The sequence below is a fragment of the Chrysemys picta genome, chromosome 2 (genome assembly GCF_011386835.1).
Source record: "Chrysemys picta bellii isolate R12L10 chromosome 2, ASM1138683v2, whole genome shotgun sequence".
In the NCBI taxonomy this organism is placed as follows: Eukaryota; Metazoa; Chordata; order Testudines; family Emydidae; genus Chrysemys; species Chrysemys picta.
Genome location: NC_088792.1, coordinates 239,203,428 through 239,230,198, shown reverse-complemented (window position 1 = coordinate 239,230,198; position 26,771 = coordinate 239,203,428). Strand labels below are relative to the sequence as shown.

The 26,771-nt window shown below is 45.5% G+C and overlaps 1 protein-coding gene across 5 annotated transcripts in view; it reads left to right on the top strand.

Annotated features, from left to right (window-relative positions):
- Positions 1-26,771, top strand: part of TPD52 (tumor protein D52) — a 203,056-nt gene that overhangs the window by 32,806 nt on the left and 143,479 nt on the right. For 2 of the 5 annotated variants that reach the window (XM_042844739.2, XM_024102810.3), the window contains exons 1-4: positions 1,990-2,533; positions 9,252-9,367; positions 12,807-12,955; positions 13,905-14,006. In XM_042844739.2, the coding sequence (XP_042700673.1) occupies positions 2,374-2,533; positions 9,252-9,367; positions 12,807-12,955; positions 13,905-14,006 (527 nt within the window). In that variant the 5' untranslated portion in view covers positions 1,990-2,373. Of the gene's footprint in view, positions 1-1,986; positions 2,534-9,251; positions 9,368-12,806; positions 12,956-13,904; positions 14,007-26,771 lie in introns of those variants that run through there. The other 3 variants (XM_065585796.1, XM_042844735.2, XM_024102809.3) reach the window with 2 other exon arrangements.

The window sequence follows — 26,771 nt, the reverse complement described above, 5'->3', positions numbered from 1 at the left end:
TTTTGGGGAGAGGGATGTGGACCAAAGGTCACATGCATTTGCTGGATCTGAAAGACTCAGTCTGTTTAAATTCAGCCTCTTATTCCAAAAGCCCTTTCTTTGTTTTTTCTTGGGCCTTTAGTACCTATGTGTATGTGTATATATCAATCACTCCAGGAATGGCACTTCTCTGGAGCTGTTCATTGCATTCATATTGTAATAGGGTTACCATATTTCAACAATCAAAAAAGAGGATGGGAGGAGCCCCGCCCCTGTCCTGCCCTAGCCCCGCCCCTGCCCCTTCCACTCCCTCCCACTTCCTGCCCCCTCAGAACCCCCAACCCTCCCCCCCCACTCCCTGTCCCCTGACTGCCCCCCTCCTGAGACCTTCCCCACATCCTAACTGGCCCCCTAGGACTCTACCCCCTACCTGTCCCCTGATTGCCCCAACCCTTATCCACACCCCCACCCCCAGACAGACCCCTGGGACTCCCACGCCCCATCCAACCACTCCCCACCCCCTGACAGCCCCCCCCCAAAACTCCCGACCCATCTAAACTCCTCTGCTCCCTGTCCCCTGACTGCTCTGATCCCTCTCCCCACTCCTGCCCCCTGACAGCCCCCCCAGAACTCCCAAACCCCCCCCGCTCCTTGTCCCCTAACTGCCCCCTCCTGAGACCCCCCCACCTGTACTCTGACTGCACAAAACATTACACCCCCAACCCCCAGACAGCCCCCCCTGAACTCCTGACCCATCCAACCCTGCTCCCTGTCTCTTGACTACCCCCCCCAGAACCTCCCTGCCGCTTCTCTGACCCCCGGCCCCCTTACTGTGCTGCAGAGCAGCGCGCTCGGCAGCGGGGGAGGGGAGCACGGTCGGAGCTCCAGACTGCCGGAGACCGAGGCGAGGGCCGGCGATCTGTGAATGCGGGGGGAGGGAGAGGAGGGGAGTGGTCTCAAGTTGCAGGGGAGAGGAGGGGGGAAGTGAAGGAAGGGCTCTGGCTACCGGAGCCTGTGCGAGTGGCACCATCCGGCCGGCTGCCCTGTAAGCCCTGCACGCTCTGCATGCGGGGCGGGGGAAGTCCGGACATTGACAAATTCCCCCCGGACGCTATTTTTAACTGAAAAAAGCCGGACGTGTCCGGTGGAATCCGGACGAATGGTAACCCTATGTTGTAATCACCCCTGACAGTCATCTTTAAGTTCCTGGAGGAACTGTGGTAACCTTCTTTTCTCCCCCTGCCCCACTCACAATGGAGTTGAATACAATTCCTAGCCCACAACGATAGAAAATTAGAGCAAATTAATAGTGTAAGTTCCAATGAACATCTGTACTCATGCCAATTTTGCCTCGAAGTATAAATGTTTCAAATTCCTAGTCTCTCTCCTGCATAAAATTGTGTAGCTGTTTCCAACAACCTGCCTCCTCTTGAAAGCATGTAGTGAAGCAACTGAGGATAGTAGAGCAATATATTGCACTAAAGTTGCATAGCCCCAATATGAAATTAATCCAGAAAATTTCCACTAAATTTATTTTTAATATACTGACTAGCACTAAATAGGCTTTAGCCAAAGTACCAAGTGCACAGGTTACAAAGGTAGATGAATTACATTTCCTCTGTAGCTTGTGAAACTTATAAACTTTTTGTATGGTCTGTTAATCAGTTTGTCCATTGCTGGGGTCAGCAATGGGTCTCATCTGAAATTACCTTGAATATATTGGTAACTCATCTCAGGTGACAAATACTACTTTAAGTATATTAGATGCTAAAATGGGTGCTGCATTGTAATCTTGCTAGATAAACACAGATTGACTTTTTTTTTAAATTTTGCTAGCAACACAAATTACAAACAGTTGTTGCACAGACAACAGGAAGCCATGCACAATTTCTTATTTCTGTGATTAACAGTCCTACACAGATGGCATATAGAATAGATTATGGCTAGTAATCCTTTTGTGTCCTAGAAGATTAAGGATATCCTGGTACAGCTGCAGTCAGCTGACTTTTTTTTTTTTTTTTTTTATTTCAATGATTGAAAATTCTGGCTGCAATTCTGCAGAAGACTAAGACGTCCCAGAAGCCTGTGCATAGTGTGCTGCAAGTGTTTGTTTACCAAGGGAATGGTCTGTAAAACCCAGCCCAGGTTATAGATTTACAGAAACTTAACCTTGTGCTATGCCACAACTACAACATGGCTCAGAAGTAATTTAATAAATGTGTACTGCACTTGAGTCATATGAATGTCTAAAGTCGTCCAAAGGAAATAAAGTGCAGTGTGGGAAAGTACAACATCTAAATCCTATGGTTGGGATTACTAAGTGAATGAGGCTGCACAACGCTGACAATCGGGATGAATACTTCAGTGGATGTTGATCTATATTAAGGAGTGAACATGCATTCTGAACTGTCTGGGATGGATTGGAGGGATACAGATCTAAATGAGGATTATAAATCTCCTTTTGATTTCAATAGTGGAGTTAACAAAAACTATCTCTACCTGTCACCTAGTGTAAACATCTCTCCACCTGGATCACCTGTACAGAAGAATTCTGGTAACTTCTTCCTTAATATTTTTTTGTGGGGGAGAGCAGCGAGTATACTAGTTTACTTTAATCCACGTACAAACGATTACATGTGCAGCAAGAGCAATCGAATTCTGGAAGTCTAGGGGCTGGTGTTGTGGGGGCCGAATTCCTATTCTGGCAACATCACTGACTGAAAGGGTTACAGGTATGAGGACAATTTGGTCCTCTGCTCCCAACTTGGGAGGCTTACTGGATCCAAAAATTGCTGTTTTATGGAATGACCTGCAGTACATATGCATCATAGAATGACTAACATTGATTTCTTGCTGTAAACAAGCTGTCTGGGGTCTGAAGTAGACTGAGCAAAAATAAGTGATCTGAAAACTGACTAAGAAAGCAAATTTTTGCAGGATGGGGATACTTAACATAGCTTAACAATTGTTTTAGTTGCATGTGAATCTTGCATCAAAAAAATCTAAGATGTACTTCAGCTTAAAATAGCCAGTGCCCCAAATTGGTAGAAATTGGACATTAACTCTTGTTGGTTCTGTGTCAAAGTATTTCCCAATCTAACAAAGGCCCATACAGTCTTTAAATTACAATTCCCACATAACTTTTCCTCCTCCCTTTCTTCCCCCCATTGCTGCAAACTAACTTGCTTGTGTGCACAAACAGCAGAGTCTGATTGGGATGAATACTGCTTTTAGTGCCGTATGTGCCAAAGAAGCCACCTTGGTGCCCTTGGTCTAAAATTAAACATTTATAATTACATATGAACTGGCACTTTGAATTTGTCTTGAACACTTGTGAAAGTACTCTCCAGTTGGAGAACTGGGAACCTCTGGCACCCTCCTATGCTCATTTGTTTGCTTCTATTCCTGCCCCACCCACCCCTCCTTATGCTAGTGAACACATTGCTTTCGTTCTGGTCAGATCTGAATGCAGTATGAACAAGAAGTTGCTTGTGAACTGATAAATGGTAAATAATAAATGCAAAAGAATATGGCACCTCCCCCTCTTCTTCTCCCCCCCCCCCCAATGAGGACAGAACTGTTAAGAAGTATGTTTTAAAGCTAAACTATAGGGATAGATAAAAAGTGACTCACTTCGTCAGACACATGATAGAAAAGACTGGGCACTTGGTCCTCTGTAGATAGGAGGCCTAAGGTATTAGTATGGAGAAAAGACAGCTATTTTCTCAGACTGACTAGAGAATTAGTGAAATAACTTACAAGTGAAAGTTGAGCTAGAGAAGTTCTTCCCAGATTGAAGTTAAAATGAAAACCAATGACTCCTGTGGAACAATGACAACTCTGTCCAACATCTTCACCTTAAATCAATGTGGGAACTCAAGGTACGCATCCTCAACATGACCAAATATTCTCTAGCAAAATCAGGGGAAAACTGAGTTGACAGACTGTAAATTAGATACTTCATGCCTCTCCTTTGTCAATCACAAAGCAAAAATCCCTTCCAGTTAGCCTGTAAGCAGTTATGTGAGTAAACTTAAGATCACTAGGAGGCCAGATTGATTAAGAAAAATTTAGTGTACATGGGAACATTTTTCCCCCTTCTGTTCCTGGTCTTGAAACTGTTATGCCTATCATGATACTTCACTGTCTAGTGAGACTTAACTAATCCCTATTTCTGCTCACTGAGGGTGAAGTTCATGGCAAATATAAAATTTTACAATGCTAGGAAAACCTACAGCCTTTCAACGTAAGAACAGCCATGCTGGGTTAGACCAAAGGTGCATCTAGCCCAGTATCCTGTCTTCCAACAGTGGCCAATGCTAGGGGCTTCAGAGGGAATGAACAGAACAAGTAATCAAGGACCACATTTCCCTGTTCCCAGAAATAGTGGATCAGATCATATTGACTACTTGTTTTTTTTTTGGGCAGAGAATGAACATGAGTAACTTCAGGTCAATAGGTAATTTTTTTTTTTTTTTTTGAGACCATGAATATGTGTGCATGATTCTAATAGTAATTCATTTTGTAGTAGCAGAACAGGGAAGTCTGCAAACAAGATTTCTCAAGTTCCTAAGGAGTTTGAGAACTGCAAAGTGTGTCACAAGTGCTAATTACATCTTTTAAAAGCCAAGTGCTTTCCCTTTTGATTTTGCAAACCATTTAGATCTCAAATGAGGAAGACATTAGCTCAAAGGGGTTTAAAAACCTTGATAATCTGAGATGCTAAAATGAAGATGCCATTCCAGCTCTCCAGACAATCATGTATTAGGGTAGTAATTGGAATGCTATCATTGGCATTAACCCTCAAAAGTCATAAGATTGCCCACACTAATTAGTCAGCTAACATACTGGAAGACTTCTTTTGAAAAAAAGCACCAGGTAGATCTAAACTGATGATGTATTTTGGCCATCCCTTAGTTGTGTAAAGATAAGTAAACTACCCCACACAACTTGTGGCTATCAAACTAGTTAAACTTCTGAAAAAATGCCATCTTAGAGGATAAACACTATTTAGCAAGCATTGTAGAATGAAAACAATCTAGCCCCTTACTCTGTTCAGTCCAGACTTTAGCTCCTAAAGAGCTGACAGTATTTCAAATGTATATTGGAGGAGAACTCCTGAAAGTATCTTCCCCTGTTTTTTCTTCTGCAAAATAAGGGGATTAGATAGCTCTGACTTCTTACTTAAACATCCTTTAAACGTCTTAGGTGGTAACAACTGTTACTTTGTTTTGACGTGAAATTGAGTTGGTCAGTCATTTGCTAGCAATATGTCAATATTGTCTATCCACATCCAATGGAGAGCTTTCCATGTGCTACTGGCAGGATGAGGTTTTTAAGCTTTTTTTGGGGAAGTTCAGATTTACTCTGAAGGCGGGTTAAAACCTTGGCTTCAGGAGTAACTTAACTTGTGCTAGCTGTCGGGGAAGAGGATTCTGAATAGCAGTGATTTCCAGGCTCCTGAAAATGTGGCACCACAAAAATCCACCTTTGCTGGTGAGTGGTGCAGAGGTTGAGGACTAAATGCATATGGAAGCCTATCTACAGTCTTGACCTGGGTGGTCTCGAGTTCACGTCATGCGGTGACGTGAAGAGGATTGTGCTGCTTATGTTGACCCTATTCCTCAAATCTATCAATGTTGCTGACAATCTGGGAGATTTCATTCGCACAGAATTCACATAAACTGTTTTATGGATAGATCATTCAGATGACTCTGTTTCAGTCATCTTGTAATTAGGGCTGTCAATCACCATTAACACATGCGATTAACACACAGCACAATTAGTATATTAATGTTTTTTTAATGTGCGTTAATCGCAGACCCTCTAGGTGGGAGGGCAGTATCAGCTGCTGCAGAGAACCTATGTCCGGTCAGGTGCAGTAACACAAGCAGTCACCAGAGGGTGGGAAGAGAAGAGGCTAGAGAAAGATATGGTTCTCATCCTGGCTCCAGTGGAGAAGTAGAGATCATGACTCTTCCTCCCCACCCCCAGTGACCATATTTTTAAAGTAAAAATGGGAATGCCAAGGGCTTGCCCGAGCTGCCCCCCCCTTGCAGAGAATTCGCCCAAGCCGCTCACCCACCTCCAGGGCCGAGCCCTGTGCTGCCCGCAGCCCACCAGCAGCAAATTTCTCCGCTTTCCTATTGGCAGGCAGTGCTGCCTTCAGCTGACCCCTAGGCAGCAGCCACATTTCTCTGCTCGGCCTTGCAGCCAGAACAAATGCGGGGTGTGTGTGTGTGTGTGTGTGTGTGTGTGTGTGTGTTTAATAATTAATTAATTAATAAAAAAGTGGGGATGGCCTGGCCAAAATGGGATGTTTTGTCACCCTGGCCAGCCCGTCACTCCCAGGACCAACCCTTCTGCATCATGTCCCATTACCCCTAGCCAGCCGCTCGCTCCGGGAATACCCCATAGAGAACATGGTGCTGGCGAGCTCCGCCTCTCCTCCCCTGCAGTATGAGTCCCTGAGGTAAAGTCCAGCTTCCCTTGTAAACAAGGACTCACTCAGCTGAAGGGAGTCCAGCTCGCCTCCTTTAACTGAGCTAGCCCAGTACCAGAAACCACCCTTCCAGAAGCAGCAGCAAGACATCGCCCTCACCCTCCTCCTGCACAAGTTATTGCTTACTTCACCCCTCCAGCACTGAATGCTTGTTTGTCTGAGTGATTGGCTGAACAAGAAGTAGGACTGAGTGGACTTGTAGGCTCTAAAGCTTTACATTGTTTTAAGTGCAGTTATCTTTTTTACACTTGTAAGTTCAACTTTCATGATTGCACTGCAGTACTTCAATGAGGTGAATTGAAGTTTTTTACAGTGCAATTGTTTGTAATAAAAATATAAAGTGAGCACTGTACACTTTGTATTCTGTTGTAATTGAAATTAATATATTTAAAAATTTAGAAAAAAATCCAAAAATATTTAAATGGTGTTCTATTGTTTAACAGCGCAATTAATCATGATTAATATTTTTAATCACTTGACAGCCCAACTTGTAATATACTGGTATCCCAATTCTAAATTCTCAAATTGGAGTCTCTACTTGGTTTTATTTTTTGTTTCATATCTTTCCTCTTATCTTTGCACTTGTTCTGAAGTAGTTGCCGTTAAATACTGAAGTATAGGAAGAGCTACACTATTCCCAGTTGACTGTCATTAAATAATAAATAAATAAATTAATGGAGATATCCTATCTCCTAGAACTGGAAGGGACCTTGAAAGGTCATAAAGTCCAGCCCTCTGCCTTCACTAGCAGGATCAAGTACTGATTTTTGCCCCAGATCCCTAAGTGGCCCCTCAAGGATTGAACTCACAACCCTGGGTTTAGCAGGCCAATGCTCAAACCACTGAGCTATCCCTCCCCCCTGATTTAATACAATTAATACTAGTCTGTTAGGATTCTGCAAGCTATTTTGGCTGTGACCCTGTATCTACTCCTGGCCCTCCAATAGAGTGTCTGAAAGCATTAAGTACAGAAATTTCTTACAGCCATAAAATGGCAACATATTGTATATGTGCCTCAGTCACCCTTTGGAGAAAAGAATACTACCAAAAACTTGGCTCCAGCAAGCGGTTAGAAACATTACTCAGTTGCTTGCATCTCTTCAGGAATAAGGTTTTCAAGAGGTCTTGGCTCAAGAGCAAGTAGTTAGCATACTGTTGGGGATCTTGTAAAAATGGTCATGTTACCCACTCATCTTCCTACAGTGGCAAAAGGTATTTCAGGTTTGTTTCTGGAGAGTGCCTTGTAACAGTTGTATGGATGAAAACACTGGGATCTGTTTTCTGGAAAATAGATTAGGCACACTGGCTCATCACAGAAGGGTCTGTCTTTGACTCTTTGAGGTATAAGGCATACCTAGGGAGGTGGTGGAACCTCCATCCTTAGAGGTTTTTAAGGCTTGGCTTGACTAATTCCTGGCTGAAATGATTTAGTTGCTGTTGGTCCTGCTTTGAGCAGGGGGTTGGACTAGATGACCTCCTGAGGTCTCTTCCAACCCTAATCTCTAATTCTGTGTCTCTTATTTTCTTGTGACATCACACCTGGTAAGCCTGGAGTGAGTGTGTGTGTGTGTGTGTGTGTGTGGGGGGGGGTGTTTTTTTTTTCCTCCCCCAAATAGAAAGCCAATGCTTTTCTGCTGTAATATTCTTATTTGCAGTCCACATACTATTGTGCTTGCATTGCAAGCTCTCTGGGGGTAGGAACTGTTTTATTTACACAGCTCCTCAAGGGATTTCCTGACTCTCTGGTAATACAAATTAATAAGTGAGGATAAATGGTTTAGCAAGAATTACTTGCCTAACGAGCAGTAACAAACTGCTGGTAGATAAAATATTAAGGCTGGAATCCATTAGCTTTATACTTAAGTGCTGTGTGCACCAAGGCTGAAGCCAAAAACTTGTTAATCAGACTACTACTATGAAACATACATTTAGTGGTGATCACAGTACATGCCAGTCCTTAAAACATGTTTTGGTCTGAAAATGACTGAGGCCCAGGGCTTGTCTTGCGACTTTTTCCATATCAGATACACTCAACTGGTTTCTCAAGACCATCAGAACAGCAGATTCAACTGTGGGCTCTGGACAAGATGGCTCTCCTTGCACATCAGTAAGCAAGGTTCTGCAGGATAAATGTTAAGAGTTACAAATGGCAATCTCACTGAAAGCTGTACTGGTAGAATTGTCTGTATGTCATTAAAACTCTAATGAGAATAGAATCCATCTTACTTAGTTGCTATGTTGGCCATTCAAAACTAAGTATAAAATTCCTCATTTGTCTGCAGAGATGTATTCAAAAACCTCTAAACCTGGTGTCTATTTAACAAGGTCTTCTTTCCCAAGCCCCAGTTAAGAAGGCCAAAGGATAGAGATGGCTGTTCTCTGATCCCACCTTAGTGCTAGGTGCTACCTGTATTTTCTTTGAGAACTTGACTGGTAGGCTAAAGGATGATAGGCAGTACTTTCCCCCGGCTACAGGAGGGGTCTGGCAATGGAGATTCAAGGATTTCTGCTTTCTTTTCTATCCATCCTACATGTGTAAGAAACAGCCTTCCAAACTAAGGACGCTGACTTCAATGCTGATGTCAAACTAGGAGGCCCTTTATATAAGTGCCAAAACAATTGCCTTAAGAATTTCAGTACTCCTTAGTACACAAACTCTGGCATTGTAGTGTTTGCCACAAGAACAAATCTTGCAGTCTCCATGGAGACTGCAATACATCTACCATCTTTTCTTAGCGAATAGAGTACTCTACTAATCTTTCTCTCACAGGTTTGCTGAGCTCAGACACAGTACCTGAGGTAGGAGAGGATGCTGCTGCTACTGTTAATATGACAGAAAATCTTTCTGAAGAAGAACAGGAGGAACTAAGAAAAGAACTTGCTAAGGTAAAGAACAATCTTCATGCAGGTGGCTCTCACTCTGAATGAAATCTTTCAGAAACCAGTAAAAGTTCAAAGTTTGAATAAGATCCTTCTCTGAACTGGCTGTCAGAATAGAAGTCTGGGAAGCACTGACCAAAATGGTCAACTTCGGGTCCCCAACTTCAGGCATTTAATCTACCTTGACTTTAATTCAAAACGGGTACTCTCCAATCTCACTAAAGTCAGCTAAAGCTACCAGTGCTCAGCATTAAATAACTAGTCATTTTCAGTAGATGCCGAAATATAGCTTTAAGTGTCTGTCTTTAGGTGCCCAGGCTTGAATACCTTGTCCACTTCCCTTCACACTTCAACTTTAGAATCCACTAGTAAAACACCCACTCTGCTAATATTTTTATTTTTTGTAGTGTTATTGATGTGCACACTTATTGCTAATGGTTAACAAGGAAATTAATCTTGTCCTTAATTCATACCAGCAGTAGACATTAAACAAAGACCTTATCGATGAGCCAAAATGAACTAAGCTCCTAAAGCCTTTACTTCTAAAGCTGTTGAGCACTCTCTAGTTTCAGTGAAACCTGGAAAAAATCAGGCCACTTAAATAAGACTTTACTCCTGGGGGAATTCTGCACCACTGCATGTGCACAGAATTCATGTCCCCCACAGATTTCTTTGCTTCCTTGCAGAAAAATGACTTTCTGATGGGGGAAGCTGCAAGAGCAGTCACGCACCACTCCCTATCCACACAGGTACAATGTTTCAGGCACCCAAAGCAGCTCACAGAGGTAAATCACTGTGGGGCTGGACACACCCCAGCCAGTGGCTCCTACCCTGAGCTGGGATGAGCTGCTAGTCCCGGCTGGGCTGGAGGCAGAAGAGGATGGGACTTCCTCTTCCTCTGAAAGGAGTGGCTGGGGCTGTCAGACCCACCCCCAAAACCTCCCTCCGCAGCAGGAAGCTCAGCATCCTCCCCTGCTTCCTGCCCCATCACCTCTCACTGTGGGGCAGAGGTGTCACTGTACAGGGAGCTGCTCCCCCATCCTCACAACCTCTGTGCATCTGGACCTCCTGTACCTAGACATCCCTGCCAAGCCTCACCCCATACACCCAGAACCCCCTCCAGCCTGCCATACCTGAAGCGCACTCCACTGAACCTCAGCCCCTACATCTGGAGCTCTCTGCACCCAGACACCCTGCCTCCAGACTCCCACGCCAGTGACTCCCCCAACTAGCTGCATCCAGACCCCATCCCACCAAGCCCCACTCCCCTAGCACCCAGTCCCCTGCTGAGACACAAACACCCCCCCCACACACACAAAGATCCCTCTGCTGAGCCCCAACCACCTTCACCTGGAAGTCCCTGCAGAGTCACATTGCACCTGGACCCCCCCATGAGCCTGTGCATCCAGATCCCCCACACCTAGACCCCCTACTGAGCTGCCTGCACCCAGATTGTCCCACACAGAATCCTCTAACCCCACACAGCCCCTCAGATCCTGCCTGGTTGAGCCTGCCTGCCCCACACCTGGTGCATCTGGCCAACAGGGAGAGGGCCCCAGGGTGTTTCTGGGCTAGGCCTTGTGTGGTGTCAGGGTCAGGTGCAGCCTCACCACTGATTCCATGTCGTGGGGTTGGGGAGGCTGCAGGGTGATCTCCCACCTTTTGTGCAGCCAGTGGCCTGTGCTCCCCATTGCCATGCTGGAGCCTCCACATTTATTTATTGACAAGTAAAACGTGCAGAATCTTACAATATTGCATGCAGAATTTTTAGGTGCAGAATGCCCTCAGGAGTAAAGACTGCTAGAGCCTCCATATAGTTTAACTTCAGACCCTTAAGTTTGAACATCTCTGCCTAAATGCTTGTTTCACATATCCTAGAGTTGATGATGAATAAAGCTCGCATTCCCCAGCTAGTCATTTCTCTAGCCTCTGCTGGCCTGTTCGGGAATGGTGTTTATATCTAAGCAGATTGGTTGAGCACCTTTCCTCTGAAGATAGGGTCTCCATAGGGTGCTACATGTTTGTCAAGGCTGCTTCCCCACTCTGAACTTTAGGGTACAAATGTGGGGGCCTGCATGAAAACTTCTAAGCTTAACTACCAGCTTAGATCTGGACCACTCCCAAAGCTAATTTCCTTCCCTGGGTAGCCTTGAGAGACTTTTTACCAATTCCCTGGTGAATACAGATCCAAACCCCTTGGATCTTAAAACAAGGAGAAATTAACCATCTCCCCCCCCCTCCTTCCTCCCACCAACTCCTGGTGGATCAAGATCCAACCCCCTTGGATCTAAACACAAGGAAAAATCAATCAGGTTCTTAAAAAGAAGGCTTTTAATTAAAGAAAAAGGTAAAAATCAGCTCTGTAAAATCAGGATGAAAAAATAACTTTACAGGGTAATCAAACTTAAAGAGCTTAGAGGACCACCCTCTAGCCTTAGGTTCCAAGTACAGCAAACAGACATAAACACTCTAGCAAAAGGTACATTTACAAGTTGATAAAACTAACACGCCTTGCCTGGCTGTTTACTTACAAGTTTGAAATATTAGAGACTTGTTCAGAAAGATTTGGAGAACCTGGCTTGATGTCTGGTCCCTCTGTCCCAAGAGCGAACAACTTTCCAAACAAAGAGCACAAACAAAAGCCTTCCCTCACCCCCCAAGATTTGAAAGTATCTTGTCCCCTTATTGGTCCTTTGGGTCAGATGTTAGCCAGGTTACCTGAGCTTCTTAACCCTTTACAGGTAAAAGGATTTTGGAGTCTCTGGCCAGGAGGGATTTTATAGTACTGTACACAGGAGAGCTGTTACCCTTCCCTTTATAGTTATGACACATGGATGCTTAAACCTTGGCATTTGGCTTTTAAGAAATGTAATACTGTCAGTCTGTTCGTCTCAAGAATCTTTAGTCTCCAGGGCAGCTACCCTGCATATTTACAAGAGCACAAATCTTATGCACAGAACAGGTACAGTGCAGGCTTCACTAGTCCCTATAACGACATCTTAACAGTCCTTTCATGTCCGGATTGAGGCATGAAAGTGTATGGTAGTTCCCTTAACGAGACAATCCTTGATCTCCAAACTGGCTAAAAGAACGGTCTTGTAGACAATTATTTACTATTAATTTGGATGAGTAGATTAATAGGCTATAGGGCCTCATTTATCTCCTAAATCATCCAGTCCTCCAGAAACGCTGAAATAACTGGAGGAGATGAGAACCTTTTTTTTGCACTGGTCTCTTCCTAATGTCTGCAGTCCTTTTTATAAAAAGACCCTTTTGCATCAATCCATTTCTAAAACACAAGAGGAAATGTTAAAACATGGCATCCATTGTAAATCACTTCATCATGCTAAATGTTCTTCAGTTAATAACTTCCTAAATGAAGTATTGCTAACTGGTTACGTCACTTGCTAACTGACCTTCCTCCTTGAACTGTATACTGCCCTAGGTAGAAGAGGAAATCCAGACGCTCTCACAGGTGCTAGCTGCCAAGGAGAAGCATCTAGCAGAGATCAAGAGAAAATTAGGAATCAATTCATTGCAGGAACTGAGGCAGAACATTACCAAAGGCTGGCAAGATGTGACTTCTACTTCAGCGTATGTCCCTGTCACTGGTTCAGTGTATCATGAATATGTGTTGGCTAAGTGAAAACTGTTCCTGTGCTGTTAAACTTTGTAACATATTTACTAGTCAAACTTTCTTTACTTTCAAATGTCTGAAGAAACTGTAGCAGCTTTCTTGAGGGTATCAAGTTTAAGGTAAAACTACGCTTCATTAAAATCTAGCTAAGTCCCTGTCCCAAAGAGACTTCTAACAACCCTGTCTTTACAGAGCCATGATTCCTATTCTGCATAAACGAAAAGGCAATTCTGTTTTGCCAGCACATCGCACCACCAAGATGGTGCAAATCAAATGCAATATCCTTCTCTCTTTAATTGGCAAACTATTATAAATCTTTCCCTAATGTAGGAAAAGAAATACAATACTACAATGGGCACTTGAACTTTGGATTTTATCCAAACAAAATTCCAAAGATTGTCATTTTTAACATCACTCAACTGGTGGATATCTGAAAGATCTGCAATAACTGTATGCATGAAGTAAAAAGTTCGTACAGAAAGGTTTCATAACCTTGAGATTCAGCACAAAGCCTTTACTCTTAATCACCTCTTCAAGCAGTTTTTCACTAGAACAGCACAAAATTAAGCTGCAGGCTGAAACCAAGATTGCTAAAATCACTTCTCCAGTGGCCGCAGAGCATGTTGCTTGGCTTCATGTAGAAAACAAATTGATTTCTAGGTGAGCCTGCACTGAAACTTGTTGATAAGGCTAAAGGGTCCATTGTTATCTAGTCTGACCACCTGCAGAATTGGCTGTAGAATTTCAGTGTCTTGTGATTGGGGCATATTTTGGATATCTATCTTGATTCAAAGACTTAATTTTCATGTGGGTTTTTTTAGATTTTGTATCAAAATGTTGCACAACTTGTAACTGTCTGTAGACTTACGAATAGAATCCTATTTACCTCTGGCTGTTTGAATATAGATATAAGAAGACATCAGAAACCCTGTCTCAGGCTGGGCAGAAGGCTTCTGCTGCTTTTTCATCAGTTGGCTCAGTCATCACAAAGAAGCTGGAAGATGTGAAGTATGTTTCATTAATCTTTTACTGAAGTTCAGTGTCTGGGGGAGGGAAGGCGCATTATTAATTTGACTTCTGATCAGTGACTAAAGGCACAGACTAGTATACCAAGAACCTGCAGAGCATCTGCTGCTGACTTGACCTGGGTGAGAGAGTGGCTGCTTGTGGAATACACTCCTAAAATCATTCTACGCAATTCTATTCATATAAGAGGTTTACGTACGCAAAATAGCTTACTATTCAAATGTTTTACTTCTAATGTCACTCAATTCTCTTTAGAAGGATTTTACACAGTAAGTATTTTCATCAGTACTCCTGTGGTGTCATTGCTCCTGTTTTTTTTTGGCTATCTCAGCCTATGGAAGCACATTACATTCTCTCATGACTGTCTAAAGTTTTTGCATCAAAATCCATTTTGTATGGATAGCTTTTGGTGTTTTGTTTGCTTTCCTTAAGTCATGTTTCATGTTTTGTAAGCTATTCGTAACTTCATTCCAAAAGCCTGATTTTTATTACCTTTTTATGAACTATTGCCAGTGTGCCAGGTTAAAAGCTGGTAACTGCCAAACTGAAAATCTGTTGCTGTCTTGTGCCAAAACTGCACATCCATTATATTGTATCTTTCATGCACACTAATACCAAAGACCATTTAAAACTATCCTCTGTTTTGACCAGCATGAAAGACTTTTTTCCTGACTCCATTAACATCTGCAGGCTTGTACAATCCATACAATTGCACTGCTTTCACTACAGGAATTTGCGAAATTCTTGTTTATCTTGCCTCTGTCTTGCTGTAGCTTGTCTTGCATTAGTGGACCAAATTATTTGCCTGTTAATTGGCCCATAGAAATGTAATCCATTTAAGATTTTAACTGCATTGGAAAACAGTGTAATAAAGTCAGCCCTGCATTTCAAGTGCTGCCATTTACCTCTCAAGCACTCATTTTATAGAAGCAAGAGAAGTAGCTACATGAGATTAATTTTACTACAGATTTATCAGAACTTCCTTTCTTTTTTTAATGCTTACTCTGGCATCCTGCAGACTGCAGGCATTTTCACATTCCTTTAGGTAAGGTGGGCTTTAGAATTGTTAATACAACTTTAGCACATAATTGGTTAGACTGTTCCACATCAATTTTTAAAATTGGTTTATCTAGACAACACTTGTGTCCCTTATAGTAACTACACAGAATAAAAATAACCTAGTCTTTAATGTCAGGGGTTGGATTTCATCATTTTGGGTAGTTCCTAAATGAACAAGAAATCCAGATATACAGTAAGACTGTAATACTTTTTTAAAAGTAAAAGAAAGGAAGCTGTTGAGAGGTGGGAGGGGGAACAGTTGTGGAAGCATGTTGTAAGGAGACATGAAAAGGCTTTGAGGTCAATGGCATGCAGAATTCCTTCCTCTAATGTCTGATTAAAAGTTCTGGTCCTCTGTTTGTAGCATGTATGTTTGTTCAGCAGTGCACTGATAGAGTAGCAGTTGTCCTTTCAGTGTCTCTCATCACAGTAGCTGTTCAGTAAGTACACTGCTGTCACAATACTTGAGGCTAAATACATTTCCATACTGATGTCTGTACCTAACTACGCTATTTCTCACCCTTTGTATGTACTATTTTTGGAGTCCTGGGCAAACTTAATATTTAACTTGCAAATAAGACTCAGATTTATAAGCAACTGAAAAGGCATGCTACTAAATGTAATGTTAGTATACAGACTTTGGTGGATCATCTTGGTCTGAGTAACTAGTGTATAAGGGGTAATAAGTATTGATGGAATTGACAATATAGCTGCATAAACGATATTCACACAATACCTCATAAAGGGTTGTGTATTAAAAAGATAGTTCGGGGTAACATGCATGAGAAACTATAATACTTCTAAATGTATAATAATTCAAGTATCTTAACAGTATATAACAGACATGGTATAAATATTCTAAATTTGATTCCGGTGTTCTGCAAAATAATATTCCTGTCTTCAGTGTTTTATCCCTACCAGTGCCTCTTGGCTCCAGTAGCTACCTGCTAGAGCAGGGGTAGGCAAACTTCTCGGCCCGAGGGCCCCATCTGGATATGGAAATTGTATGGCTGGCCATGAATGCTCACAAAATTGGGGTTGGGATGCAGGAGGGGATGCAAGCTCCAGGGTAGGGCCAGAAATGAGGAGTTCAGGGGTGCAGGATGGGGCTCCATGCTGGGGAGGGGTGGGGGATGATTGGCTTGGGGTGCAGGAGGATACTCTGGGCTAGGACAGAGGGGTTCAGAGGTTGGGGCGGGGGGTTGGAATGTGGGGGTGGTGGCTCAGGGGTGCAGGCTCTGGGCAGTGCTTACCTCAAACAGCTCCCAGAAGCAGTGGCATGTCCCTACCCTCTGCCTCCTATGTAGAGGCACGACCAGGCGGCTCTGCTGCACACTGCCCCATCCACAAGTGCTACCCCTGCAGCTCCCATTAGCCACAATTCCCGGCCAATGGGAGCTACAGAGGCAGCATGTGGAGCGGAGGCCCCTAGCTGCCCCTACGTGTAGGAACTGGAAGGGGGACATGCCGCTGCTTCTGGGAGCAGAACGGGTCAAGCCCCATACCCCACTCCCCGGCTGGAGTGTCAGAGTGGGACAAGCACCAGACCCCACTCCTTAGCTGGAGCTTGAGGGCTGGATTAAAATGGCTGGCAGGCCGGATGCCGCCTGTGGGCTGTAGTTTGCCCACCCCGGTGCTAGAGAGATGTATTTAATAGAGAATCTGTTTTTTAAAGCTAAATGCACTGTTTTTCTAAGGACCTCTTCCCACTCTCTTGGTTGCTGAAACCTGATCTCGCCTTTGACATGGCACCTTCAGACACTTATAATATGTGGGTTTTTTTTCTATTCTTGCTTACTGGTCCAAGTCCTCCTCAAGAGGACATAGTACATCTGGTAGGTTTCCTTCCTCTTTCTTCCTTCCCATTTCCTGGATACTACAGTGCAAATAAGTGATGGTCCCATAAATACCACCCAATACTGACGCTATATTTGCCTATATGGCTCCAGCTTGCATCCAGGACACATCACACAATCCATTGTCTACAGCCAAGCCCTAAGCTAGAGACAAACACCTACAGGATCTCTATCAAGTGTTCTTAAAACTACAATACCCACCTGGGGAAGTGAGAAAACAGATTGACAGAGCAAGATGGGTACCCAGAAGTCACCTACTACAGGTCAGGCCCAACAAGGAAAATAACAGAACACCACTGGCCATCACGTACAGCCCCCAGCTAAAACTTCTCCAGTGCATCAATGACCTACAGCCTATCCTGGAAAATGATCCCCCACACTCACTGGCCTTGGGAGGCAGGCCAATCCTTGCTTACAGACCATCCACCAACCTGAAGCAAATATTCACCAGCAACTACACACCACACCACACTAACCCAGGAACCAATCCCTGTAACAAACCCCATTGCCTTCTCTGTCACCATCTCTACTCTCGCGACACCATCGTAAGACCCAGCCACACCATCAGAAGCTCATTCACTTGCACATCTACTAATGATATATGCCATCATGTGCCAGTAATGCCCCTCTGCCATGTACATTGGCCAAAGCAGACAGTCTCTCTATGTAAAAGGATAAATGGACACAAATTAGCCATCAGGAATGGTAACATACAAACCGGTTCTGGGACAACGGGTTCTAAAAGGGCTTTTAAATTTAACAAAAGCTTTGGCAGCTGTCCACCCTGCCCCCGGCCCCAGCTCACTTCCCCCTCCTCCCCTGAACATTCCCTTTCCTCCTCCTCCTCCTCCCAGGATGTTCACGGGAATCAGATGTTCACGGGAAGCCTGAAACAAGCAGCAGGCAGGTAAACTGGGGCGGGGACGTGCGAGGAGGGCTTCAGGGAGGAGCGGCCCAGTCCGGCTCCGGTCGAGCAGCTCCCTCTGGCCTGGCCCTGCCGAATCTCTCCTGTCTCCCATGATTTACCAAAGATAATAGCTAGAGGCTCAGATACCTTCTCTATTAGCTCCTTGAGTATTCTAGGATGCATTTCATCAGGCCCTGGTGACTTGCAGGCATCTAACTCTGATTTTTAATTTGTTCTTTTTTTATTTTATCTTCTAAACCTACCCCCTTCCCATTAGCATTCACTATGTTAGGCATTCCTTCAGACTTCTCGGTGAAGACTGAAACAAAGGTCACTAAGCATCTCTGCCATTTCCAAGTTTCCTGTTACTCCCTCCTCATTGAGCAGTGGAGGCTACCAAGGACACAACCCTGTCCTTGGTCTTCCTTTTGCTTCTAATGTATTGATAAAAAGTCATCTTGTTTCCCTTTATTCCTGTAGCTAGTTTGAGTTCATTTTGTGCCTTTGCCTTTCTAATCTTGCCCCTGCATTCCTGTGTTTGCCTATATTTGTCCTAGTTTCCATTTTTTTATGACTCCTTTTTTATATCCTGCAAGATCTCGTGGTTAAGCCAAGGTGGTCTTTTGCCACATTTTCTATCTTTCCTACCCAGTGGAATAGCTTGCTTTTAGGCCCTTAATAGTGTTCCTTTAAACTGTCAACTCTCCTCAACTGTTTTTCCCCTCAGTCTTGATTCCCATGGGACCTTACCTATCTGCTCTCTGAGCTCACCAAAATCCACCTTCCTGAAATCCCTTGTCTCTTTTGCAGTACTCCCTTCTACCCTTCCTTAGAATTGTGAACTCTGATTTCATGATTGCTTTCACCCAAGCTGCCTTCCACTTTCAAATTCTCAACGAGTTCCTCCCTAATGGTTAAAATCAAATCTAGAACAGCTTCCCCCAGTGGCTTTTTCAACCTTCTGAAATAAAAAGTTGTCTGCAATGCAGTCCAAGAACGTATTGGGTAGTCTGTATCTGGATAGCTGAAGTTCCCCACCACCATCAAATCTTGGGCTTTGGATGATTTTGTTAGTTGTTTAAAAAAAGCCTCATCCACCTCTTTTATCTGGTTAGGTGGCCTGTAGTAGACTCCTAGCATGACGACATCCTTGTTTTTTACCCTTTTTAGCCTAACCCAGAGACTCTCAACACTTCTGTCTCCTATGTCCAAGTGTGTGTATTTATAATATATAAGGCAACACCTGCTCCCTTTTCCTCCTGTCTATCCTTCCTGAGCAAGCTATACCCATCCATTCCAATCATGTGTATTATCCCACCAAGTTTCGGTGATGCCAACAAGGTCATAGTTGTATTTATTAGCACTTCCAGTTCTTTCTGCTTATTACCCATACTTCTCAGATTTGTGTATATAGGCATCTAAGATATTGATTTGATCTTGCCTCCCAGTTTTGCCCTGACCCTCCTTTCTCTCTGCCAATATAGCCAACACTCCCTCTCGTTTCCGACCCATCTCCCAGGTCTCCATGTTCCCCACTTACCTGTGGGCTTTGCTCACCTGTCCCTGTCAAACCTAGTTTAAAGCCCTCCTCACTAGGTTAGCCAGTCTGTGTCCAAATAGGGCCTTTCCCCTCCTCGAAAGGTGAACGCCATCTCTGCCTAGCAGTCCTTCCTGGAATAGCATCCCATGATTGAGGAAGTCAAAGCCCTCCTGGCAACACATCTTCGCAGCCAGGCATTCACCTCCACGATGAATCTGTCTCTGCCCGGGCCCCTACCTTTGACAGGAAGGATCGAAGAGAATACCCCCTGCGCTCCAAACTCCTTCACCATATTCCCAGAGCCCTGTAGTCACACTTGATCCGCTCAGTGTTACACCTCGCAGTATCATTTGTGCCCATGTGGGGTAGTAGTCGGAAGGCTGCATAATCCTCAACAATGCCTATGTAACGTCTCGGATATGGGCCCCTGGCAGGCAGCATACCTCCCAAGATGAAATGTCAGGGTGGCAGATGGGCACCTCCATCCTCCTCAGAAGAGAGTCTGACTACCACTACCCTATGTTTCCTATTTTCAGTGGTGGCAGCAGACCTCCCAGCCTTAGGTGTACGAGGCTTCTCTGCTGTAGGGGGTGATTCCTTCTCTCCTGTATCAAGAAGAGCATAATGGTTTCCTATTACCACAGTGGGAGGATTTGGAGCAGGGGTGGAGCACTGCCTGCTGCCAGAAGTGACCAGCTGCCAGTGTCCACCCTGAGCCATCTCCTCCACCACCAGTGGTGTGTCAGCAGTCCAGTGTGCTGGGACAGCTACCTCAACTGTCTCCACGTGGACACTGTCCAGGAATTGCTCGTGGATTCGGATGCTCCTCAACCTAGCCACCTCCTCCTGTAGCTCTCCCACCTGCTGCCTGAGAGATTCCACCAGCAGGCACCTTTCACATTGGATGGTGTCGTCCCCCCCCCCCCCCCCCCCCCCCCCCCCCCCCGCCTGGATATCAGTAAGTGGGAATTGCGAGTCAGTCCCTGCAAAACCACACCAGGATCTGGGTAGAAGCATCCATGCTCAGGTGCTCTGTCTGGCTACAGGCGCAGGTGGAAGAGACAGAAGCAGTGCTGGCACAGGTGTTGCAGGTCTTCCTAACCATCGTAGGCCTCCCTCTGTCAAACTCCCTCTCAAACTCCACTTGGTTCTCCACTTGTAAGGTAACTCCCTTCTCTTCATGTACCAAAATGTATTTATGCCTATCTCTGTAACTTTCACTCCATGCATCTGAAGAAGTGGGTTTTTGACCCACAAAAGCTTAAGCCCAAATAAATCCAGTTATTCTTTAAGGTGCCACTGGACTCCTTGTTTTTATTTAAGACTAAATGTGCCCAGTTTTCCTCCTCCCCCACCCCTTTCCTCATAGGTTAGGTTTTCTAAACTTATTGTTTTTGTTGTTCTCTGTAATGGGGTATACTAGCCCTTTAAGAATAAAGGGGACCAGAAGACCTTGTTCCAGGGATGAGCGGTACTGGGGAACTAAAATTGGGTTGTGGAAGACACCGGAGACACTGTTCCTTCAAGAGCCTGGTATCAGGAGCCCTGTAGTGTATGGTGGGGCAGGGATCCCCTCTCTTCAGACAATTGGGAAGAGCTCTTCGAAAGAGGTCCATGTTCAAAACAAGGAAGGTTTCTGAAAGAGAAAAGCCTGGGTGACAGCTCGTACCTAGTGCCTGTGGGCGGAGCAGGCGAAGTATTAACTGGAATTACAGTTATGGACTTTGTTGGGGGCTCAGTGAGGATTGTTTGAATTATTTTGTTATGCAGGACTCTGAGAACTGTGTGAACTTTATTTGCTATTAAACCAGCCCTGGATGGTGGTGCTGTGAGCCATAAGTGTGTGGAGTGCTTAAGGGGCCTATGAAGTGGGCCTAACAAGACAGGGTGCCTGCAAAGCCATCTTGGCTCGCAACAGGGAGCTCAATAAGCAGCCACCCCAGTACACTTTCCTCTAGACTATTTGCCCACATCTCTCAAAGTATGGCACCAAGAATTGGATGCTATACTCCAGCTGAGGCCTCACCAGCTCTGAGTAGAGCAGGACAGTCCTCTCCCAGGTCTTCCATATAACACTCCTGTCAACACACCTCAGAATATTGGCCTTTTTTTGCAACTTCATCACAATATTGTCTTATTCAATTTGTGATCCACTATAATCCCCCAGATCCTTTTCAGCAGTACTACTGCCTAGCTAGTTACTCCACATTTTGTAGCTGAGCATTTTTTTGTTTCGTTCCTGTAAGTGCAGTACTCATGTCTATTAAATTTCTTCATGCTGCTTTCAGATCAATTCTCTAACTTATCAAGGTCATTTTGACTTCTAATCCTGTCTTCCGAAGTGCTTGCAACCCTTCCCAGTTTGGTGTCACATGCAAACTTTAAGCATACTCTCCACTCCATTATCAAATCATTAGTGGTAATGTTGAATAGAATGAGCCAGGACAGCCCTCTGCAGGTCCCCACTAGCTATGTCCTCCCAGTTTGACAGTGAACAACTGAGAACTACTGAGTGTGGTCTTTCAACCATTGTGTATGCACCTTGATGATGATATAATCTATATCACATTTCCCTAGTTTGCTTATGAGAATATCATGCAGGATTGTCAAAATCACATTTACTGCTTCCTCAGCCCATTTATCCAGCAACCCTGTCAAAGAAGGAAATTTAGCTTTGTTTGGCATGATTTGTTCTTGACCGATCCATGCTGTCAATTCCTTATAACTCAAAGTCTCAAGGTGCTGACAAACTGATTATTTAATAATTTGTTCCAGTACGTTTTCAGGTATTGAAGTTAGTTCCAGGGTCCTTAGTACCTTTCGACTTCAGACCAGTCTTTAAAAAGGGGAACAATATTTGCCCTTCTCTAGCCCTCAGGGACCTCACCCATCCTTCATGACTTTTTTCAAAGTTAATTGCTATCAGTTTGAAGATTTCCCCCCTCCCCCCATTGTTCTTCCCTAGGATAAGTTTCCTCAGGCCTTGCTGTTTTGAATACAAATACGTTTAATGCCTAACAAATAGGCATTAAACCCTCAGCCTTCTTGGTGTTGTCCATCACTAGCGCTCCTTCCCCACTAAGTAGTGGACCTACACTTTGCTTCAAGTGCTTGCTCATATCCATTACAGTTAGGTGTGTGCATGCCACGTGCACTGTCACCAGAAGGTTTTTCCCCTAGCAGCACCCATCAGGTCGGCTATGGAGCACCCTGGAGTTGTGCCTTCATGGTGCTGCAAATAGGGCCCTGCCAACCCACTGCCTGTCCAGTTCCTTCTTACTGCCAGTGAAAGTTGTTGGAGTGCTTTCTCTCTTGCTTGAGTGATCCCCTAATAGCTTTTGCTTGCTTTCTCTTGTAAATAGTTTTAGATAGTTATTGTAGTGTAAATGTTTGTTTGTTACTGAGGATGGTTCTCCCCATTTTTCCCCTTCCTGGGACATGCCTTGGTCCCGGGGTTTAAACCATATGGAGTCTGCCAAAAACTGTTGCCCGGGGCAACCCAGACACTTTACAGGCTGAGTATCCCATTAAATGGACAGGTGTAAGATCTGCAGGAGTTTTCATCCCTGCACTAAAAAAGAAAGTGACCACAGATTGAAGCTGCTGCTGATGCAGGCAGCCCTGCGGCCACAATCTGAGACGAGCCCTGTGGAACTGGCACTGGGCTCCTCTGCATCAGTGCACAATCCACCAGCTGTGATTAGGGAGGCTGCACCGAGGAAGGACTCTGGGACTAGAGAGTCCTGGGACTTGGCACTAGCACTCCCCAGCACCGAAGACTGCCCTGTGCATAGAGTCTCGGCACCACTCCCAGTCACCTGTGCCTCATAAGAAGCACAGGAAGACTGACGGGGTGCACCCCCTCTTGAGCGCTAGAGCATGAGCCAGCTAAGGGAGTGCGACCTGTGCCGGGCCACTCTACAGCAGTGCAACAAACGGCACTGTCTACTCAGAGTCCACAAGCGGGCCCATCGAGTCTGGTGCCAGTGAAAGAGGGACCTTCCCTCTACCCCAGAGACCTTCAAGGTGGGAAGGGATCTTCTTGCCCAAGAGACCATCAGCCCTGAAGCCTCTGGCATCAGAGACCACTGTGCCATCCAGAGGCAAACCCTTGTTGACACGGCACTGCTCACCCTGTCCCTGGCACACTCTCTCCACACATCAAGGAGCCGGAGTGGAGGACGGGTACACCAGAGGCCAGACATGACCCAAACTTTCTCTCTGGTGCTGTGGTAGCATCTGCCACTGTGGCCACAAGTGCTGGTGCAGTAGCCTTTCAGGACCCTGTGGCCATACCACCAGTGCCAGGGATCTGTCTCCGGGCAATCTTTCTCGGTCATGTCCGAGGAACAAGCGAAGTCCCGGAGCAGGGTCTCTTCCCATGGCTCGGCCATCGTTACCAGCGCCAGTGCCACTCCTGGCACTGTATCCAGCTCTACCAACATTTCTGGCACCAACTCTGGTGCAGCAGCTTATCAACACTTCAAGGAGCCAGACAGACAGGAGGGGACAGCACTGGCCTGGGCATCCTCGTCATCTGAGGAGGCAGTAGGGGGAACCTCTTTGGGACTCCTCCACAGGACAGCAGAGTCCATCTTGAGCTGTTAAAATGGGTGGCACAGAATCTGGGTATCCAGATGGAAGAGGTCACTGAGGTTTCAGACCCAATAGTGGACGTTTTTAGCTCAGGCAGGTCCCACCAGGGTGGCTCTCTTCCTCTTCTCCTCCCCCCCTCCCCCCCAAATCAAGACCATACAGGAAAACAAAGACACTCTGGCAAACTCCAGCTTCCCTGACCCCTACAGCAAAAGGGGTCGAGAGAAAGTATTTTGTACCCTCTAAGGGGTACAAATACCTCTTCACTCACCCCTCCCTCCCCCCCGCTGGACTCTTTGGTGGCGGCAGTCACTGAGTAGGAGAGGCAGGGGCAGCAAGGACCCACCCCACAGGCTAAGGACACACAGAAGCTGGACCTCTTTGGGAGGAAGGTGCCCTCCACTGGAGGGCTCCAGCTTTGCATTGCTAACCAGCAGGCGATCCTTAGCCACTACAGTTTTTTAAGTCTTGGGACATGCTATCCACGTTTACTGAGCTGGTTTCTGTGGACTCCAAGTCTGAGTTCTCTGCCCCTGTAGATGAGGGCAAGGCTGTGGCCAGGACCTCATTACAGGCAGCGCTGGACTATGCAGATGCAGCAACTCGTGCCATGTCATCAGGCATAGAAATGTCGCTGCTCCTGGCTGCAGGCCTTGGCCCTAGCTGGGAAGGTTCAACAGACAATACAAGACCTCCCTTTTGAGGAGGCCATGTTATTCTCAGAGAAGACTGACTTTAAGCTGCGTAGCTTAAAGGACTCCCAAGCCAGTCTGAGATCACTGGGGCTGCACACCCCGGCCACTCAACGTGGCATTTTAAGCCTCAGCCTATGCCTCTTCCCTACCAAGGCTAGCCCAAACAGGACCACAGTTGAAGGCGGCCTTGCCAACCCCAAGCTCCAAACAACCAGGGATCTGGCTTGTCCAAACAGCCACCAGGCCTAGGCAGGCCTTTTTGAAGATGTGCCTGAGGAAGACTTGCCAGCCAGCCAACTGGATCCTTCCTTCCTTTTTTGGCACATCTATCCCATTTATACCGGGCTTGGTCCCAAATCACCTCAGACCATTAGGACCTTTGCAGGGTAGAAATGGGATATTACCTCCAATTTTCTTTCCCTCCTCCCTCCCCTGAGCTGCCCCCGCACCCCCTTCAGGGACCCTTCTCACAAGCAATTCCTTATGCAGGAGGTACAAACACTCCTATCAGCAGGAGCCATGGAGGAGGTTCTGCTGGAGCTCAGGGGCAAGGGGTCTTTACTCCCAGTATTTCCTAATACTGAAAGCAAAGGGCGGGGGGGGGGGGGGGTGGCTCAGACCCATCCTGGACCTGTGCAACTTCACAGGTTCATGAAGAAGCTAAAGTTTCAGATGGTCTCTCTAGCCACCATTATTCCTTCCCTGGATCCTGGAGATTAGTATGCTGCCCTCAATTTTGAAGGATGCATATTTCCATAATCCCTCCCCACATGGACTTCCTAAGGTTTGTAATGGGGGGGTGCTCACTACCAATTCTCAGTGCTCCTGTTTGGTCTGTTATGGGGGGGAGGGATAGCTCAGTGGTTTGAGCATTGGCCTGCTAAACCCAGGGTTGTGAGTTCAATCCTTGAGGGGGCCATTTAGGGATCTGGGGCAAACAAACTGTCAAGGACAGTACTTGGTCCGGCTAGTGAAGGCAGGGGACTGGACTCAATGACCTTTCAAGGTCCCTTCCAGTTCTGAGATAGATGTAGATATAGATCTATCTATATAATATCAGTACCTCAGGTGTTCACCAAATGCATGTCAGTCAGGGCTGCCTTCCTGCAGAAAAGACAGGTTCAGGTATTCCCATACCTCGACGACTGGTTAGTGAAGGGACATTCTAGGACACAAGTGGATTAGCAGGTCAACCTGATAAGATCGACCTTTGACTCACTGGGTCTCCTGCTAAATACTCAAAAGTCAATGCTCACCCCTACTCAGAGAATAAAGTTCATAGAGGCAGTGCTAGACTTGAGACAGGCCAGAGCATTTCTACCTCAGTCATGTTTTCAGGCCATACATGACACACAAGACTTCAGCAGTTTCCTACAACCACTGTCTGAAACTCCTAGGACACATGGTGTTGTGCACATACGTGGTCCAGCATACACGGCTCAAACTCAGACCTCTCTAGGCTTGGCTGCCATCTGTATATCGACCAAGCAAACAGTCTAGACAGGGCAGTCATGCTTCCACCAATGGTTCTCAAGCCTCTTCAGTGGTGGCTTGACCCTCGCATGGTGTGTATAAGCATCCCATTCTCCAAACCATACCCTTTGTTATGACTGGTCACCGACACATTGCTGATGCGGTGGGAAGCTCACCTCGGAGAGCACAGAACTCAAGGCCTCTAGTCTCTAGAGGAGCTGTTGCTTCACATGAACGTCAGAGAGCTGAGAGCGGTTCATCTGGCATGTCAGACCATTCGGCCTCATCTGGAGGGCAAATGCATATCAGTCCTGACCAACAACACAACAGCGATTGTTTTATATCAACAGACAGGGTGAAGTGCGCTCCTCTCCCCTATGTCAGGAAGCCTGCAAGCTCTGGGAGTTCTGCATAACACGCTCCAATGCTTCTGGAAGCTTCCTAACTCCACGGATCTCAGAATGAACTAGCAGACCATCTCAGCAGGTCTTTTCACAACCACAAATGGCCCATTCGCCTGGACTTAATAAATGATATCGTCTAATGGTGGGGTCTTCCCCAAGTTGAGTTGTTCACCACAAGGAGCAATAGGAAGTGCCTCTAATTCTGCTCCTTCCTGAG